The sequence below is a fragment of the Muscardinus avellanarius genome (assembly GCF_963383645.1).
Source record: "Muscardinus avellanarius genome assembly, chromosome: 13".
Taxonomy (NCBI): Eukaryota; Metazoa; Chordata; class Mammalia; order Rodentia; family Gliridae; genus Muscardinus; species Muscardinus avellanarius.
Genome location: NC_137799.1, coordinates 41,508,801 through 41,528,069, shown reverse-complemented (window position 1 = coordinate 41,528,069; position 19,269 = coordinate 41,508,801). Strand labels below are relative to the sequence as shown.

The 19,269-nt window shown below is 42.5% G+C and overlaps 1 protein-coding gene across 1 annotated transcript in view; it reads left to right on the top strand.

The window, feature by feature from the left end:
- Positions 1–19,269, top strand: part of UBE2R2 (ubiquitin conjugating enzyme E2 R2) — a gene marked incomplete at both ends in the record, with an annotated part of 76,509 nt that overhangs the window by 53,875 nt on the left and 3,365 nt on the right. The window contains one exon of the mRNA XM_080709096.1: positions 13,193–13,290. Within this exon, the coding sequence (XP_080565222.1) occupies positions 13,193–13,290 (98 nt within the window). The remainder of the gene's footprint in view (positions 1–13,192; positions 13,291–19,269) is intronic.

Here is a 19,269-nt window from a genome sequence, read left to right as displayed (position 1 = left end):
TTTATTTATTTTTATGGAACTGGGGATAGAACCAGGGGCATTCTATCTCCGAACTATATCCCTAGCCCTATTTTTTTCCTTCCTTCCTTCCTTCCTTCCTTCCTTCCTTCCTTCCTTCCTTCCGTCCGTCCGTCCGTCCGTCCGTCCGTCATTTATTTATTTTTGCGGGTCTGGGGATGGAACCCAGGGGCATTCTACCTCCAAGCTACACCCCCCTGCCCTATATTTTAGTTTTTTTTTTTTTTTTTGTGGTACTGGGGTTCCTGGAAACCCTTCTACTTCCAGGCTACACTCCCAGACCAATTTTTATACTTTTTTATTTGGAAACAGGGTCCCTTAAGCCAGCACAGCTGGCTTTGAACCTGCGTGATCCTCCTGTCTCCACCTCCCAAGCACGGGGATTACAAGTGTGCACCACCACATCCGGCTATTTTAGTCTTTTTAGTCTTTTTAGTTTTTGAAACAGGGTCTCACTGAGTTGTGGAGGGCTTCACTAAGTAGCTGAGGCTGTCTACGAATCACGATTCTCTGGTCTCAGCCTCCGGAATGCTGGGATTACAATCATGCGCCACCACGCCCAGCTTTTATTTTTTTATTTTAAAATGGCCTCGCTAAGTTGCAGAGGGCCTCAGTAGCTGAGGTTGGCCACGAACCTTCGATCCTCTGGTCTTAGTCTCCCAATTACTGGGACTATAAGCGTGTGCCTTTAAAACCATTAGTAAAAGCCAGGCGTGGTGGCCCATGCTTGTCCCCGCTCTTGGGAGGCTGAGACAGGAGGATTGTGCAGGTTCAAAGCCAGCCTCAGCTATTTAGTGAGGCTCTCAGCAACTAAGTGAATCCCTGCTTCCAAATAAAATATAAAATAGGGCTGGGAGTGTAGCCTGGAGGTAGAAAAGCCCCTAGGTTCCACCCCCAGTACCACAACAAACAAACAAACAAACAAAAAATTAGTAAAGCTGGGCATGGTGGCACACGCTTGTAATCCCTGCACTTGGGAGGCTGAGACAGGAGGATTGCACAGGTTCGAAGCCAGCCTCGGCTATTTAGTGAGACCCTGTTTCCAAATAAAATATAAAACAGGTCTGGGGCCAGGCGTGGTGGTGCACGCTTGTAATCCCCGCGCTTGGGAGGCGGAGACAGGAGGATCACGCAGGTTTGAAGCCAGCCGCGCTGGTGTAAGAGACCCTGTTTCAAAAAAAAAAAAAAAAAAATAGGTCTGGGAGTGTAGCCCGGAGGTAGAAGGGCTTCCAGGAACCCCAGGACCACCAAAAAAAAAAAAAAAAAAAGGTCTGGGAGTATAGCCCGGAGGTAGAAAGCCTCTGGGTTCCACCCCTAGTACCACCAAAAAATAAAAAAGTAAATAAATAAAACCATTAGTAAGTTGGGCATGGCGGCACACACTTGTTATCCCAGTACTTGGGAGGCTGAGATAGGAGGATTGTGACTTGCAGCCAGTGTCAGCTTTAGTGAGTGAGGCCCTCCACAACTTAGACTGTTTCAAAATAAAGAATAAAAAATAGGGCTGGGTGTGTAGCTCAGAGGTAGAATGCCCTTGGGTTCAATCCCCTGTACTACAAAAAACAAAACAAAACCATATGGTCTATATAGGTTGTAGATATGAGAATAGTGAAAAGAACCAACCTTTTGTTGTCTTAGTGGAGAACCAAACTTTATATAAAGTAACTTCAGTTATCTAATTTTCAAAGCCCTGTCAGAAATGAAACAGGATAAGAAATGCTTAGTTAGTTGGTTTTACTCTCCTTTCTACTCTTTCACTACTTAGGCTATTTCGTTATTTCTCTCAAGATTTAGAATTATATTTTTTTTGGGGGGGTGGTATTGTATTGGGGATTGAACCCAGGTACATTCTACTTCCAAGCTGCATCTCCAGCCCTATTTTTTAATCTTTACTTGGAAACAGAGTTTTACTAAATTTTAGAGGGCCTCATGAAATAGCTGAGGTTGGCCATGAACCTGGAATCCTCTTGTCTCAGCCTCCCAAGTCTTGGGATTACAGGTGAACACCACCAAGCCCAGTTTAATTGTGTTTTATGTGAGTGAAATTAAAAAGGTAGAAAACAGCTGGGTGTTGTGGTGCATGCTTATAATCCCCGCGCTTGGCAGGTGGAGACAGAAGGATCGCGCTGGTTCGAAGCCAGCCTCGCTGGCTTAAGAGACCCTGTTTCCAAATTTAAAAATATATAAAATAGGTCTGGGAGTGTAGCCCGGAGATAAAAGGGTTTCCAGGAACCCCAGTGCCACCAATAAATAAACAAATAAATAAATAAATACATGTAGAAAATAGAGAAACCAGATATTTACATATTACGAATTACATATAACAAATTACATTTGTTAGTAATATGTAATACATGTTAAAGTTTGAACAAATTGTCTCTATACTTTTAATATTTTTCTTTCTTTTTTTGTGGTATTGGAGATGGAACTCAAGGGCATTCTACCTCTGAGCTATATCCCCAGCTTGATTTTTTATTCTTTATTTTGAAACAGGGTCTCACTAAATAGCTGATGCTGGCTGCTAACTTGGAATCCTCCTGTCTCAGCCTCTCAAGTACTGGGATTACAAGCATGTGCCACCACGCCTGGCTCTTTTTTTTTTTTTTTTTTTTTTTGAGATGGGGGTGTCTCAATATGTTGCCAAGTTTGGCCTGGAACTTGGGATCTGTCTTCCTTGGTCTCCTGAATAGCTGGGGCTATAGGCCTGTGCTTCCATGCTCTGTTCTTCTCTTTTCTCTCTTCCTTTCTTCCCTCATCTTGTCTCTTTCTCTCTTTGTTCTCTTCCTCTTTCTCCAGGGTTTCCTACATGCTAGAAGCAAGCACCCTACTGCTGAGCTACATCCCCAATCTTAAACTCTGTTTTTGTGTGTGTGTGTGTGTGTGTGTGTGTGTGTGTGTGTGTGTGTGTGTGTCTGGGAATGGAACCCAGGGGCATTCAACCTCTGAGCTACACCCCCTGCCCTATTTTTTATTCTTTATTTTGAAACGGTGTCTCACTAAATTGCAGAGGGCCGCCATCCTCCGGTCTCAGCCTCCTGAATGCTGGGATTACAAGGGTGCCACCACCATGCCTGGCTTTTTTTTCTTTCTTTCTTTTTTTTTTTTTTCTGGTGGTACTGCGTATTGAATGTAGGAACATCTCCTACTGGGATATTTTCATTTTTTGTTTTGAGACAGGGTCTCAGTGGTAGAGGGCCTTAAGAAGTAGCTAATGCTTGCCACAAACCTGCCATCTTCCTGTCTTAGCCTCCCAAGTATTGAGATTACAAGCATGTGCTACCACACCTGGCTCACTTTTTTATTTTGAAAGAGCTTCACTAGGTTAATGAGAGTTCCTCTATTTGCTGAGGCTGTCCTTGAACCTGTGATCCTTCTGTACTGGAACTACAAGTATAGCCACCAGGCCTGGCTTAATTTTTCTTTAAAACAATTTAAGACAGCGGGTTGCTCTTTAGGAGCTTATCCATAACTTAAGGATATCTTGGTAGGTTATATTAGCCACCAATTAAAACATGTGAATATTTAGGCTACCAAATTAGTAGTACTCTTTTGCACTTTGCAGAATTTTTTGGATGTTTATGTAGTTCATAGATTTGCAGCTTATGTACTCTGTCTTAACTTTTTAAATGATGAGAAAAAGGTTTTTCTAGGCATTAATGGACCCAAATTTGGCTGTAAATCAGAATCACTAAATTGGATTTGGATGGTGGGACCTAAGTTACATGTCACTTATGTACTTCACTTATTTACTTACTTATGCAGGAAATTGAACCCAAGGGCCTCATGCATGTTAGGCACATGCTCTATACCCCCTAGCTCTAATTTTACATTTTATAACTACCTTTCCAGTGGTCAAGAACTTCCTCCTCCTCCTCCTTTTTTTTTTTTTTTTTTTTTTTTTCCCCCAGTACAGCTGGGGCTGTACTGGGGATTGAGCCCAGGGGCATTCTGCCTCAAGCTATACACCCAGACCTATTTTATTTTTTATTTTGAAAGAGGGTTTTGCTAAGTTGCCAAGACTGGCTTGGAACCTGAAATTCTCTTGTCTCAGCCTTCTAAGTAATAGAATTAAAGGAAATGTGCCACCATTCATGCCTAGCTCATCCTTTCTTAATATTTATTTATTTATTTATTTATTTATTTATTTATTTATTTATTTATTTATTGCGGGCCCGGGGATGGAACCCAAAGGCATTTGACCTTTGAGCTACACCCCCTGCCCTAGTTTTTATTCATTATTTTGAAACCTGATCTCACTGAGTTGCAGAGGGCCTCACTAAGTAGCTGAGGCTGCCCGCAAACCACGGTCCTCCAGTCTCAGCCTCCCAAATGCTGGGTTTACAAGTGTATGCCACCACGCCCAGCTCTCTTAATATTTATTTTTTGAGAAATAAGTTATTAAGCCAGGCGTGGTGGCGCACGCTTGTAATCCCAGCATCTGGGAGACTGAGACAGGAGGATTGTGGTTCAAAGCCAGCCTCAGCTACTACTTAGGCTTTTTGCAACTCAGACCCTGTTTCAAAAATAAAGAATAAAAACTAGGGCTGGGCCAAGCGTGGTGGCGCACGCTTGTAATCCCCTCACTTGGGAGGCGGAGACAGGAGGATCTCACAGGCTTGAAGCCAGCCGTGCTGGCTTAAGAGACCCTGTTTCCAAATAAAAAAGTATAAAAAAATAGGTCTGGGAGTGTAGCCTGGAGGTAGAAGGGTTTCCAGGAATCCCAGTACCACCACCAAAAAAAAAAAATACGGCTGGGAGTATATCATGGAGGTAGAATGCGCCCCCCCCCCCGGGGGGGGGTTTCATCCCTTTCGTCCCTAGTGCTGCAAAATCTGTCAGTTTAACTTTTTCCAGTACTGGGGATTGAACCCAGAGATTTACTCCCAAGTTACACTCTAGGTCTGATCTGGTCACCTGTCCGCCTGCCTGCCGGCCTTCTTCCCTTCCTTCCTTCCTTCTTACTGGATGTGGAACCCAAGGGCTTTTCTACCTCCGGGCTCTACTCCCAGATCATTTTAAAATTTATTTGGAAACAGCATCTCAGTTGCTTAGAGCCTCACTTAAGTAGCTGAGGCTGGCTTTGAACCTGTGAAATCCTCCTGTCTCAGCCTCCCAAGCACTGGGATTACAAATATGCACCACCATGCCCGGCTTCTTTCTTTTTAAAACAGGGTCTTGATAAGTTGCTAAGTGTAGAATGCCCCAGGTTCCATCTCCAGTACCGCCAAAAAAAAAAAAAAAAAAAAAAAAAAAAAAAAAGGTGGTATTTTGTACATTCACAGTGTTGTAAAGTGTTTCTATTAATTTTGTAATACCCTGTCTTTTAAAGTTTTTTCCCATTTCCATATCTCTCCAAACTTGGAACCATCATTTTTATTTCTTGTCTATCTTTAGGGATTGAACCTGGGGACTCATTGGATTCTCAGCACACACACACACACACACACACACACACACACCCCTTTTTGTGGTACTGGGGATTCTTCCTAGCAGGTATTCTACTTCTAGGCTACACCCACAGTCTCCCCATTTTTGTGGTAGTGGGGATTGGACTCAGGAGCATTCGACTTCCTAGCTATACCCTCTAGCCCAGTTTTATTTTATTTTATTTTATTTTATTTATTTATTTATTTTTTTTTTTGGTGGTACTGGGGTTCCTGGAAGCCCTTCTATCTCCGGGCTACACTCCCAGACCTATTTTTACATTTTTATTTGGAAACAGGGTCTCCTAAGCCAGCGCGCGCGGCTAGCTTTGAACCTGCGCGATCCTCCTGTCTCTGCCTCCCAAGCGCGGGGATTACAAACATGCGCCACCACGCCCGGCTTATTTTATTTTATTTATTTAATTTTATTTATTTATTTTTTTTTGTGGTACTGGGGTTCCTGGAAGCCCCTACCTCTGGGATATACTCCCACGGGCTATACTCCCAGACCTTTTTTTTTTTTTTTTTTTTTTTTTTTGGTGGTACTGGGGGTGGAACCCAGAGGCTTTCTACCTCCAGGCTATACTCCCAGACCCATTTTATATTTTATTTGGAAACAGGGTCTCACTAAGTTGCTGAAAGCCTCACTAAGTAGCTGAGGCTGGCTTTGAACCTATGTGATCCTCCTGTCTCAGCCTCCCAAGCGTGCACCACCACACCCGGCCCAGACCTATTTTTTTAAACTTTTTTTTTTTTTTTAATGTGGAAACAGGGTCTCTTAAGCCAGCACGCCTGGCTCCGAACCAGCGCGATCCTCCTGTCTCCGCCTCCCAAGCACAGGGATTACAAGCGTGCGCCACCACGCCCGGCCCTATTTTATTTTTTATTTTGAAACAATCTCGCTAAGTTGTAGAGACTCGTCTTGTGCCTGCAATCATCCTGTCTCAGCCTTTCAAGTACTGGTGTTACAGGCATGTGCCATTATGTATGGAACTTTATTCCTTCCTTCCTTCCTTCGTGGTACTGGAGGTGGAACCGAGAGGCCTTCTACCTCTGGGCTATACTCCCAGACCTATTTTTATTTGGAAACAGGGTCTCATTAAGTTGCTGATAGCCTCACTAAGAAGCTGAGTCTGGCTTCAAACCTATGCAATCCTCCTGTCTCAGCCTCCCAAGTGGGGGGATTATAAGTGTGCGACACCACACCTGGCTTTATTTTTTATTTTGAGACACTAAGTTGCCCAGGCTCAAACTTGTGATATTCCTTTTTTAGCCTCTTTAGTTACTGGGATTACAGATTACTATTTGTCTGTATGGATTCAGATATTTCAGATATTTAACATAAATGAAATTATACAGTAAGTGTCCCTATGCAACTGCTTTTTTTCACTTAACACAATGTTTTAGACCACAGCATGTATCAGTACTTTGTTTCCATAGTTATCTATTGATGGACGTTTGGATTATGTCTAGCTTTTGGATATGTTAATAATGCTGCTATGAACTTGTATATACATGTACTTATATGAGTACTGTTTTAGTTCTACTTTGGAATAGAATTGTGGAGTTAGAATTATCTGTTTTCCTCTTTTTTTTTTTTTTTTTTTTGGTGGTGATACTGGGAATTGAACCCTGGGTGTATGCTACCTCTGAACTACATCCCATTGCTATTTTATTTTGAAACAGGGTCTCACTAAGTTGTGGAAGGCTTTGCTGTGTTAGGAAGGCTGGCTGTGAACCTGCGATCCAACAGTCTCAGCCTCCCAAGTACTGAGATTCCAGTTTGCACCACCATTCCAGGCTTGCTCATTCATTCATTCATTCATTCATTGTAGTACCAGGGATGGAACCCAGGGGCATTCTACCTCCAAAATGCATCTCCAGCCCTATTTTTCATTTTTTTTTCTTTTTTTTTTCTTTGTGGTAGCAGGGATGAAAGAAGAAAACAGGGTCTTGCTAAATTGCTGAGGGTTTAGCTAAGTTGCTGAGGCTGATCTCAAACTTTTAATCCTCCTGTCTCAGCCTCCCAACTGAGATTACAGGTGTGCACCATCAATCTTGGCTTGGATTTTATTGTTTCTAGTATCTCTCTTATGGATATCTTGGGTTATTCCATATATAGGATCATGTTAACTATGATTAGAGGTGATTTTTACTTCTTCATTTTATTATCATCCCCGTAAATTCTTGTTTGTGCTGGGGGTTGAACCCAGGGGCATTCTACCTCTGAGCTATAACCCTCAATCCTACTTTTTCTTTTTCTTTTTCTTTTTTTTTTTTTTTTTAGGGTTTGGGGATGGAACCCAGGGGCATTCTACCTCCGAGCTACACCCCCTGCCCTATTTTTTATTCTTTACTTTGAAACCGGGTCTCACTGAGTTGCAGATGGCCTCACTAAGTAGCTGAGGCTGTCTGCAAACCGCAATCCTCTGGTCTCAGCCTCCTGAACGCTGGGATTACAAGCATGTGCCACCACGCCTGGCTTACTTTTTATTCTTTAGTTTGAAACGGTCTCACTAAGTTGCAGAAGGCCTCACTAAGTAGCTGAGGCTATCCAAGAACTGCGATCCTCCTTTCTCAGCTTCCCAAGTACTGGGATTATAAGTGTGCGCCACCATGCCCAGCATCTTTGAGTTTCTTATAAATGCCCTTTTATCATGGTAAGATTGTTTCCTTTGACAGGCGTATTGGGCATTAAGAACCTAAGTTCTCCCACATCCTAGGCAAACACTTTACCACTGAGCTATACATCCCAGTTGGTTTTTTTTGGGGGGGCGGGGGGGGGGTTGGGATTTTTTTTTTGTTTGTTTTGTTTTTCATGGTGGCACTAGGGATGGAACCTAGGGGCATTATAGCTCTGACCTACACTCCCAGCCCAATTTTTTATTCTATATTTTGAAACAGGATCTCACTAAGTTGCGGCGTATCCTTACTAAGTAGCTCAGGCTAGCCGTGAACTTTAGATCCCCCGGTCTCAGCTTCCCAAATACTGGGATTACAAACATGTGCCACCATGCTCAGCTTTCCCCAGCTCGTTTTATTTTATTTTGAGATAGGATCTCCCTAAATTGTTCAGCCTGGTCTTGAACTCATGATCCTTCTGAGTCAGCCTCTCAAGTAGCTGAGATTTTAAGTGTGCCACAATGCTTGTCTAAAATGCCCATTTTAAAACATGTCCTTTTATTTTTTTCTTTTCAGGTGGTACTGGGGGTTCTACCTCCAAGCTACACCCCCAGCCCTATTTTATTTTTACTTTGAAACAAGGTTTTTCTAGGTTGATGTATCACTAAATTGCTGAGGCTGGCCACAAACTTGGGAAGCTCTTGTCTCAGCCTCTCAAGTACTACCCATGCACCCCACTCCTGGCTTAACATGTCATTTCAGACCCAAATCTATTCATGTCATTTCATTACCCAGAAATTGTATTTATATGTACTTTGAGCTCTAAATTAAGAAATGTACTCCTCTGTGACCTGATTTTTGTGCTGTTTGTGATTTTTTTCTTCAGCAAAACGGACTCATTATTAAAGTAGATCAAGTAATAGATTCCTCCCCCAAATGTCCACATCCTAACACTTCAAACCGACAAATATGTTAGGTCATATATGAAAAAGTAATTAAGGTTGCTAATCAGCTGACCTAAAATAGGCAAACTTTTTGGATTATCTGGGTGGCCCAGAGTAATCACAACTGCTTGCTTGTATGTATTTACCAAAGATTGAACCCAGACACATTCTACCTACAAGCTATACCTCCACCCCACCCCCACCCCCTTTATGGTAAGGAGGATTGAACCCAGGTGTGTTCTACTTCCTAGCAGCATTCCCAGCTTTTTGTTGTTGTTGTTGTTGTTGTTGTTGTTGTTGTTGTTGTTGTTGTTGTTGTTGTTCATTACTGGGGAAGGAACCTCTGGGACATCCTATACCCCCAACCCTATTTTGTATTCTTTATTTTGAAACAAAGTCTCACTGAGTTGCAAAGTGCCTTTCTAAATAGCTGAGCTGTCTAACTGCATCCTCCTGTCTCAGTCTCCCAAATGCTGGGATTACAAGTGTGTGCCACCACACCTGGCTCCCCAGCCATATTTTTATTCTTTATTTTGAAACAGGGTCTCATTAAGTTATGGTGGGGCCTAAGTAACAGAGGCTTGCTGTGAGTCTGTGATGCTCCTGTCTTCATTCTCCCAGCTATTAGATCACTCCGGCTCTCAGCCCTGTTTACTAACCTTATTTTGAAATAGGGTCTCACTAAGTTGAGGAGGGCCTCACAAAGTAGCTGAGCTGGCCATGAATCTGTGATCTTCCTTAGCTGCCCAAGTACTGAGATTATAATCGGCTACCACACCCGGCTCCCAGCCCTATTTATTAAATAATCTTTTTTTTTTTTTTTTTTTTTTTTTGGTGGTACTGGGGTTCCTGGAAGCCCTTCTACCTCTGGGCTACACTCCCAGACCTATTTTTACATTTTTATTTGGAAACAGGGTCTCCTAAGCCAGCATGACTGGCTTCGAACCTGCGCGATCCTCCTGTCTCCGCCTCCCAAGCGCGGGGATTACAAGCGTGCGCCACCACGCCCGGCCCTATTAATCTTTATTTTGAGACAGGATCTCACTAAGTTGTAGAGGGCCTCACTAAGTAGCTGAAGCTGGCAGTAAATCTGTGATCCTGCTGTCTCAACCTCCCAAATTACTGGGATTACAAGCGTGTGCCACCACACCTAGCTACAAGGGTTCTTAGGAAGAGGCAAGCCTGGCATGGTGGCACACGCTTGTAATCCCAGTACTAGAGTCTGAAACAAGAGGACTACAAGTTGGAGGATAGTCTCAGCAATTTAGCAAGACCCTATTTAAAAATAAAAACCAGTCAGGTGTTGTGGTCCATGTTTGTAATCCCCAGTACTTAGGTTCACCAGCCTCAGCTACTTAGAGAGGCCTTCTGCAACTTAGTAAAAGCGTGTTTCAAAATAAAGTAAAAAATAGGGCTGGGATCTACTCAGAGGTAGAATGACCCTGGGTTCAATCCCTAGTATTGCAAAATAAATAAATAGGGCCGGGCATGGTGGTGCATGTTTGTAATCCCAGCATTTGGGAGGCTGAGACAGGATTGCAGTTCTCAGACAGCCTCAGCTACTTAGTGAGGCCTTTGCAACTCAGTGAGACCCTCTTTCAAAATAAAGAATAAAAAATTAGGCTCAGGTATGGCTCAGAGGTAGAATGCCCCTGAGTTCCATCCCCAGTACTGCACATAAGTGAATAAATAAATAATAGGTAGGTAGGGCTGATCATATAGCCCAGAGGTAGAATGCCCTTGGGTTCAATCCTCAATACCAAAAAAAGAAAAAGAACAAAAAAAAGAAGTACGAGAGGCAGAAAATAATTTAGATGAAATATAACTTTGCAAGATAGGTGAAACACTACTTTGAAAATAGAGAAAGGATAGTCTTTTGTAGTACAAGGAAAGGGATTCTTTTCTGTAGCCTTTAAGAAAGAAAGGATACAGTGGTACTAATATACTTAATTTTAAACCTGTCAAGCCGTCACTTTATAGAAATATAAAAAGTAATGAATTTGACGCCAGGCATGGTGGCACGCACGCTTGTAATCCCTGCACTTGGGAGGTGGAGACAGGAGGATTGCGCAGGTTTGAAGCCAGCCTTGCTGGCTTAAGAGACCCTGTTTCCAAATAAAAAAAAGTATAAAATAGGTCTGGGAGTGTAACCCCTAGGTAGAAGGTTTTATAGGAACCCCAGCACCACCAAAAAAAAAAAAAAAAAAAAAAAAAAAAGAATTTGCATTGTTTTACACCATGAAACTTATAATTTCTTATAGTAGCAATAGATACAAGTACCAAATATATTTTATGTATGAGGTTAATTTTTTCTTAAAGTTGTTAAAATTAAACCTGGACATGGTAGCACACGCTTGTAATCACAGTACTTGGGAGGCTGACACAGGAAGATATGGGTTCGTGGCCAGCCTCAGCTACTTAGTGAGACCCTTCACTTAGACCCTGTTTCAAAATAATAAAAAATTAGAGCCAGGCGTGGTGGCGCATGCTTGTAATCCCTGCACTTGGGAGGCGGAGACGGGGATCACACAGGTTTGCAGCCAACCTCGGCTACTTAGCGAGGCCCTCTGCAACTTAGTAAGACCCCATTTTAAAACTAAAATGCCCCTGGGTACCATCTCCAGTACTGTCCCCCCGCCCCCCCCAAAAAATACACACACACACACACACACACACACACACACACACACACACAAATAAAATTGTTTAAAAGTTTAACTCTTAAGCTGGGTGTTGTGGTACAAACTTGTAATCTCAGTACTTGAGAGGCTGAGACAGGAGGATCACAGGTTTGAGACCAGCCTCAGCAATCTAGTTAGGCTCCCAGCAACTGAGTGAGATCCTATTTCCAAATAAAATAGGGCTAGAGGTATAACCCAGAGGTAGAAGGCTCCTGGTTCCTCCCCCAGTACCCCCACACACACACAAAATTAACTTTCAGATGGATATGGTGGTACACACCTATAGTTGGGAGGCTGAGGCAGGATGATTGCAGGTTCGTGGCCAGCCTAAACAATTTAGTGAGGCCTTCTGCAACTTAGACCCTGCTTCCAAATAAGAAATTTAAAAAAAAAATTGGGCTGGGGATGTAGCCTGAAGGTAGAATGCCCTTGGGTTTAATCCCCAGAACCACATGCACAAAAATTTTTTCCAACTCTTTTTTATTATTTGGAAATAGGGCCTCACTAGTGGAATAAGAGCCTCATTATGTTGCCAAGGCTGGCTTCAAACCTGTGGTCCTCTGGTCTCAGCCTCCCAAGTTAGGGATTACAAGTGTGTGCCATCACACCTGCCTTTCTCTTCCATTTTAGACTGTCTTAAGAGATAAGTGAGCTGGGTGGGGTGGCACCTGCTTGTAATCTCTGCAATTGGGAGGCTGAGACAGGAGGATCGCACAGGTTCGAAACCAGCCTCAGCTACTTAGTGAGGCTCTCAGCAACTTAGATCCTATTTCCAAATAAAAAATATAAAATAGGTCTGGGAGTAGAGCCCGGAGGTAGAAACCCTCTGGGTTCCACCCCCAATACCACCTCCCAAAAGAGTTAAGTGACTATTTTACTCAGCCTTATTATTATTTTTTTTGAATAGCACTCTGTTTAGCCTCCATATATATATTTGAATTAACCGGAATGCACATGTACTTGTGGATTTGATTCTATAATTTAAGTTTATGAAGCAAAATAACATAACTGTAGTTGTTAGTTCTTCCAACTCTATAGTCAGGGAAGATGTATTTGTTGCCTGGCATGGTGGCACATGCCTTTAAACCCAGTACTTGGGAGGCTGAGACAGTAGTATCACAGGTTTGAGAACAGCCTCAGCAACTTAGATCCTGTTTCAAAGGGGTGGGTGTAGCTCAAAGGTAGAATGCCCCTGAATTCAGTCTCTAGTACATCCTCCCTTTCATGTTTGTCTTTTTCTTTTTTACATGTTTGTTTCACAACAGTAGTATTACAGACATATTGTTTCTATTCTAAAAGATCTTGGAGACTGGTCCAAATCAATCTTGATAATAAAAAAATGCTGATTTTTTTTAACTTTGAAATCCTATGTGAAGAAAAAGAATTGTTTTCCTCCTTAATGAAAGCAAGTTTCTAGGAACAAAGGAAACTTCAACAGAACTATTGAACATTTATGTACATCACTTTTTGGGTATTTACTGAATGTGATATTTGTATCTTGTAGAATGGAGATGTATGCATTTCAATTCTTCATCCACCTGTAGATGACCCACAGAGTGGAGAATTGCCCTCTGAAAGGTGGAATCCTACTCAGAATGTGAGGTAAGCTTTTACATAAAGAATGATAGTATATTGTGTGTGTGTGTGTGTGTGTGTGTGTGTGTGTGTGTGTGTGTGTGTGGTATAGGGGGTAGAACCCAGGGGCTTTTCTACCTTAGGGCTGTACTCTCAGACTTTATTTATTTATTTATTTATTTATTGTACTGGGGGTGAAATCCAGAGGCCTCCTACTTCCGGGCTATACTCCCAACCCTATTTTATATTTTATTTGGAAACAGGGTCTTGCTGAGGCTGGCTTTGAACCTGTGCAATCCTCCTGTGTCTCAGCCTCCCAAGCGCGGGGATGACAAGCGTGCGCCACCACGCCTGGCTATTTTATACTTTATTTGGAAACAGCCTCACTAAGGAGCTGAGGCTGGCTTTGAACCTCTGCAATCCTCCCAAGTGCTGGGATTACAAGCGTGCACCACCACGCCCGGCTTTGATTTTTTTTTTTTTTTTTTTTTTTTTGAGATAAAGTTTTATGTTGCCTAGGCTAGCCTTGAACAGGGCTCAAGCAGTCTTCAAACCTTACTCTCCCAAAGTGTTAATAGGCACACTCCACCTAACTGTAGTCTTTCACAGGAGAAAAACTAGAGACCTGTTTCAAAATAAAAAAAATAAGGCAGATGTGGTGGCACACACCTATAATTCCAGTACTTGGGAGGCTGACACAGGAGGATCACAGGTTTGCTGCAATTTATGTTTTTTTTTTTTTTTAAACAAAATTATTAATGAGACAGGAAAGACTTTGATTCTATTCTTATGGATATTTCAACACCACTGGGTAATGTATCCACCATAGCAGTATTTAGGATGGTGGGAGGTCTGCATTTTTTTTTTTGTTAAGGTCAGTTGCGTGAATAATGAGGTTGGGAAGGAGAACTGATTTGATACTTCATAGAATACTCTAACAACATTTATATATTAGTTTTTTGTTTGTTTTGATTTGTTGTGCTAGGGATTGAACCCAAGGGCATTCTTCTCCGAGCTACACCATAGCCCTATTTTTTTTTTCTTTATTTTGAAAAAGGGTCTCACTTAGTTGCAAAGGGCCTCACTTAGTAGCCTCCAGATGCTGGGATTACAAATTTGTACTGCCACACTTGCCTTTATATATTACTTTTAAGATAATTAGGTTATATAATCTTTTAATGTTCATTAACAGTCTATTTCTCAACATCAAATTATATATAGCATGATGCAAAAGAAAATGAAATCCAATGCATTCTACTTTCCACTTTCATTTCTTATTTATTAATTTATTAATTAATTAATTTATTTACGGGTCTGGGGATGGAACTCAGGGGCATTCGACCTCCGGGCTACACCCCCTGCCCTGAGTTGCAGAGGGCCTCATTAAGTAGCTGAGGCTGTCCGCGAACCGCAGTCCTCTGGTCTCAGCCTCCCAAATGCTGGAATTACAAGCGTGCGCCACCACACCCGGCTTCATCTTCATTTCTTTCTAACTTTTTCTATTTGTTTTTTTTCTTGAGCTGGTGATGTAGCTCAGGCGTAGTGCTCTTGCCAAGTATATGTAAGGTCCTGGATTCTATCACCAGCACCACAAAAATAAAATTAAACCAGTCATGGTGGCTCATGCTTGGAATCCTAGTACTGAGGAGGGTGAGATAGGAGGATCACAGATTCACAGCCAGCCTCTGCAACTTAGGGAGACCCTGTTTAAAATAAAGATTAAAGCTAGGGTTGAGGGATAGCTTGGAGGTAGAATGCCCCCATGTTGAATCCCTGGTACCAATAAAAATATAAACAGAAATAAAATTTTCTTTATTTCCAAGGTTATAAGATTTTGGACTGTTTTGCAATATAATCCCAATTTCTTTTATTATTCCTGTTATTAAATGGACTCACTGATCATTCTTTTATACTCTCTAATATATTAATGGACTAAAATTTATCCTTTAGTATATTCTTTGGAAGAATTGTTTCTAATGGGCAGTATTATAGTCCTTGAGTCCTCTCACATTCAAAATGGTGTGTGTATGTGTGTGTTTATGATTTTGGGCTTTGAACCCAGGGCCTCATGCATGCTAGGCAAATGCTCTACCACTGCACTGCATCCCCTAGCCCAAATGTGTATATTTTACTCTTTTGTGTTTTCTGTGTGTGTTGTGGGGGACCTGGGGATTGAATTTAGGGGTATTCTACTCCTGAGCTATAACCCCTAGCCTTATTTCTTATTTTGAAACAGTCTTGTATTGCTTACCTGGACTCAACCTTTGATTTTCCTATTTCAGCCTCCCAGGTAGAGGCATTACAGGCATGTACCACCACATCTGGCTTGCCATTTTACTTATTATTTACTTATTTATTTTTGCACTGGGGATTGAACCCAAGTACATTCTACCTCTGGGCTACATCCTCAGCCTTTTTTCCCCCCTGTGGTACTAGGGGTTGAAACCAGAGACATTCTACCTCCGAGCTACATCCCCAGCCCTTTTTTTTATTCTTTATTTTGAAACAAGGTCTAAGTTGCAGAGGGCCTCACTAAGTAGCTGAGATTGTGAACCACAATCCTCCTGTCTCAGCCTCACAAGTACTGGGATTACAAGCATGCACCACCATGCCCTGGCCCTATTTTATTATTTTATTATTTTTATTTTTTTAGGTATTAGGAATGGAACCCGGGGGCACTCTACCTCCAAGCTACACCCCCAGCCTTATTTTTTATTCTTTATTTTGAAACAGGGTCTCATTGAGTTGCAAAGGACCTCAGTAGGTGAGGCTGTCCACAAACTGCAATCCTCCCATCTCAGCATTCCAAATGCTGGGATTACAAGCATGCACCACCATCCCCAGCCCTATTTTATTTTATTTTATTTTATTTTATTTTATTTTATTTTATTTTATTTTATTTTTTAAAACAGGATCTCAGTTCTGGAGAGCCTCACTAAGTAGCTGAATCTGGCTGCAAACCTGTGTGCAACGTCACGCCTGCACCATTTTACTTTTAAATGACAATTGGAGTGGGCATAGGATTTCAGAAACAAAGTGTTGAGCCAGGCTCATGCTAGTGATCCTAGTACTTGGAAGGCTGAGACAGGAGGATCACAGTTTCACAGCCAGCCTCAGCTATTTAGTGAGGCCCTCTGCAGCTTAGTGAGACCCTGTTTCAAATTAAATAATTTTTTTTTGGGGGGGGGGTCTGGGGATGGAACCCAGGGCCATTCAGCCTCTAAGCTATATCCCCTGCCCTATTCTTTATTTAATTTTATTTATTTATTATTTTTGGTGGTACTGAGGGTGGAACCCAGGGCCTTCTACTTCCAGGCTATACTCCCAGACCTATTTTATACTTCATTTGGAAACAGGGTCTCACTAAGTTGCTGAGAGCCTCACTAACTAGCTGAGGCTGGCTTTGAATCTGAGCAGTCCTCCTATCTCAGCCTCCCAAACATGGGGATTATAAGCCTGCACCACCACGCCCGGCTTTTATTCTTTATTTTGAAACAGGGTCTCACTAAGTTGAGGAGGGCCCCACTAAGTAGCTGAGGCTTTGCGCGAACCGCAATCCTCCAGTCTTAGCCTCCTGAATACTGGGATTACAAGCGTGCGCCACCACGCCCATCCAAATTAAAGAATTACACGCTTGTAATCTCAGTACTTGGGAGGCTGAGACAGGAGGATTGCAGGTTTGTGGCCAGCCTCAGCTACTTAGTGATGCCCTCTGCAATTTAGTGAGACCCTGTTTCAAAATAAAGAATAAAAAATAGTGCTGGGGATGTAGTTTGGAGGTAGAATGCCACTGAGTTCAATTCCCAGTACTGCCAAAAAAAAAAAAAAAATTAAAAAACCAATAGGGCTCTTACTGGCACTAATCTGTTTCTTGTTGTGAAAATGCACGGATGCCCTTTTTCTTGTTCCTTCCATCCCACAGAGGTGGCAGGTATAGATTCAGCTTTTCTCTAGGTCATTTCTGCCTTCTGTCATTTTTATGGATTGGCTTATTTTTCTCAAAGACATGTTGAAGTTCTTATCCCTTACAATATGACCTATTTGGAAGGAAATTAGTTGCACATGTGTTAGTTTTAGTGAGGATGCAGTTGGTGTTCATTAAGAAGAGGACCAGGCCAGGTGTGGTGGCACATGATTATATTATCAGTAGTTGGGAGGCTGAGACGGGAGGATCTCGGGGTCGCGGTCAGACTCAGCTACTTAGGCTCTATTTCAAAATATAGTATAAAAAATAGGGCTGGGGTTGTAGCTCAGAGGTAGACCGCCCCTGGGTTCCATCCCTCCAGTACTACAAAGGAAAAAAAAAAAAAAGAGGAGGAGGTCCAGAGACACTAGAGGAGGCAAAGGTCATTTGGTAATAGAGGCCGAGTTTGGAGTGAAGCATCTACAAGCCAGGGAAGGAGGCCTCAAGAAGCCCAGGAGGTGGATTGCCTTCTTGGTTCTAGAGAGCACACTACTCTGGGTCAAGAGGAGAGTATCAATCTACTCTGACTATCCTCAGGCCTTGAAATGTAGCTGAAAATGCTCTCTAGGTTTGGGCTTGTTTGGGGCCTGTAATCCCTTTTTTCCTTCAAATTTCTTTCTTTTGTGATGAGAATGTTCTATGACTGCCCCACCATTGTATTTTGGAAGCAGGTAATTTGTTGTTGATTTCAGTGTCACAGATGGAGAGGAATATTGCCTCAGGTTAACTCATACCCTAGTTCTGATCCATAACTGTTTCGGATGATGTGATTTTGGGTGTTAAGTTGGCTTTTTTTAGGCTGTTGGTATCAGTGAATATGTTTTGCATGTGGGAAGGACATGACCCTAGGGGGCTAATAGGTAGACTAGAGGTTGGATTATCCACTGCAAAAGATGATTAAATGAAAGTCCTAACTCCTAGTGCCTCAGAATGTGTTTTTATTTGGAAATGGGCTAATTATAGACGTAATTATTTAAAATGAGGTCATACTAAAGTAGGCCCTTCATCTAATGATTAATGCCCTTTGCTGTTTGTGTTACTGGGAATTGAGCCAGGGGCATCTGCCTCTGAGCTACACCTCCAGCCCTGTTTTATTTTTTGTTTTGAAACGGGGTCTCCCTAGGTTGCTGCAAGTTTGCTATGCAATCCTCCTGTCTCAGCCTCCCAAGTACTGGGAGTAATCCCAGTAGGGAGTATGCCACCTCACCCAGCTACTAAGACCCTATAAAGGAGAGAGGATAGGGCTTCAGTAACAGAGCACTGGCCTAGCTTGTGTGAGGCCCTAGGTTTCATGTCCAGGTGTGTGGTCCTCCTGTCTCAGTCTCCCAAGTGCAAGAATTACAAGCGTGCGCCAACATGCCTGGCTCTACTTGCGCCATTTTATTTTATTTTATTTTTATTTTATTTTTGCAGGTATGGGGATGGAACCCAGGGGCATTCGACCTCCGAGCTACACCTCAGCCCTATTTTTTATTCTTTATTTTGAAACTTGGTCTCACTGAGTTGCAGAGGGCCTCATTAAGTAGCTGAGGCTGTCCGCGAACCGCGATCCTCCGGTCTCAGCCTCCTGAATGCTGGGATTACAAGCGTGCGCCACCACTCCTGGCTTATGCCATTTTATATAAGGGGTTTTGAGTATTCCCAGATTTGAGCCACGGATAATGGGAGACAAAATTATGTTTTTAAATGTTATCTGGTAGCTGGTTTTGGTGGCGTATACCTATAACCCCAGTACTTGGGAGCTTGAGACAGAAGGGTAATGTGTTCTAGACCAGCCTCAGAAACTTAATGAGAATCTCAGCAACCTAGAGAAAGTAGTTTCCAATCAGAAAAATAAAAGAGCTGAGGGTGTAGTTCAGGGGTGGAATGCCCCTAGGTTCAATCCTCAGTAGCATCAAAACAACCCAGGGGCATTCGGCCTGTAGGCTACACCCCCAGCCTGATTTTACGCCTTTATTTAGAGAAACAGGGTCTCACTAAGTTGCTGAGAGCCTTGCTAAGTGCCGAGGCTAGCTCCAGACCTCTGATCCCTCCTGTCTTGG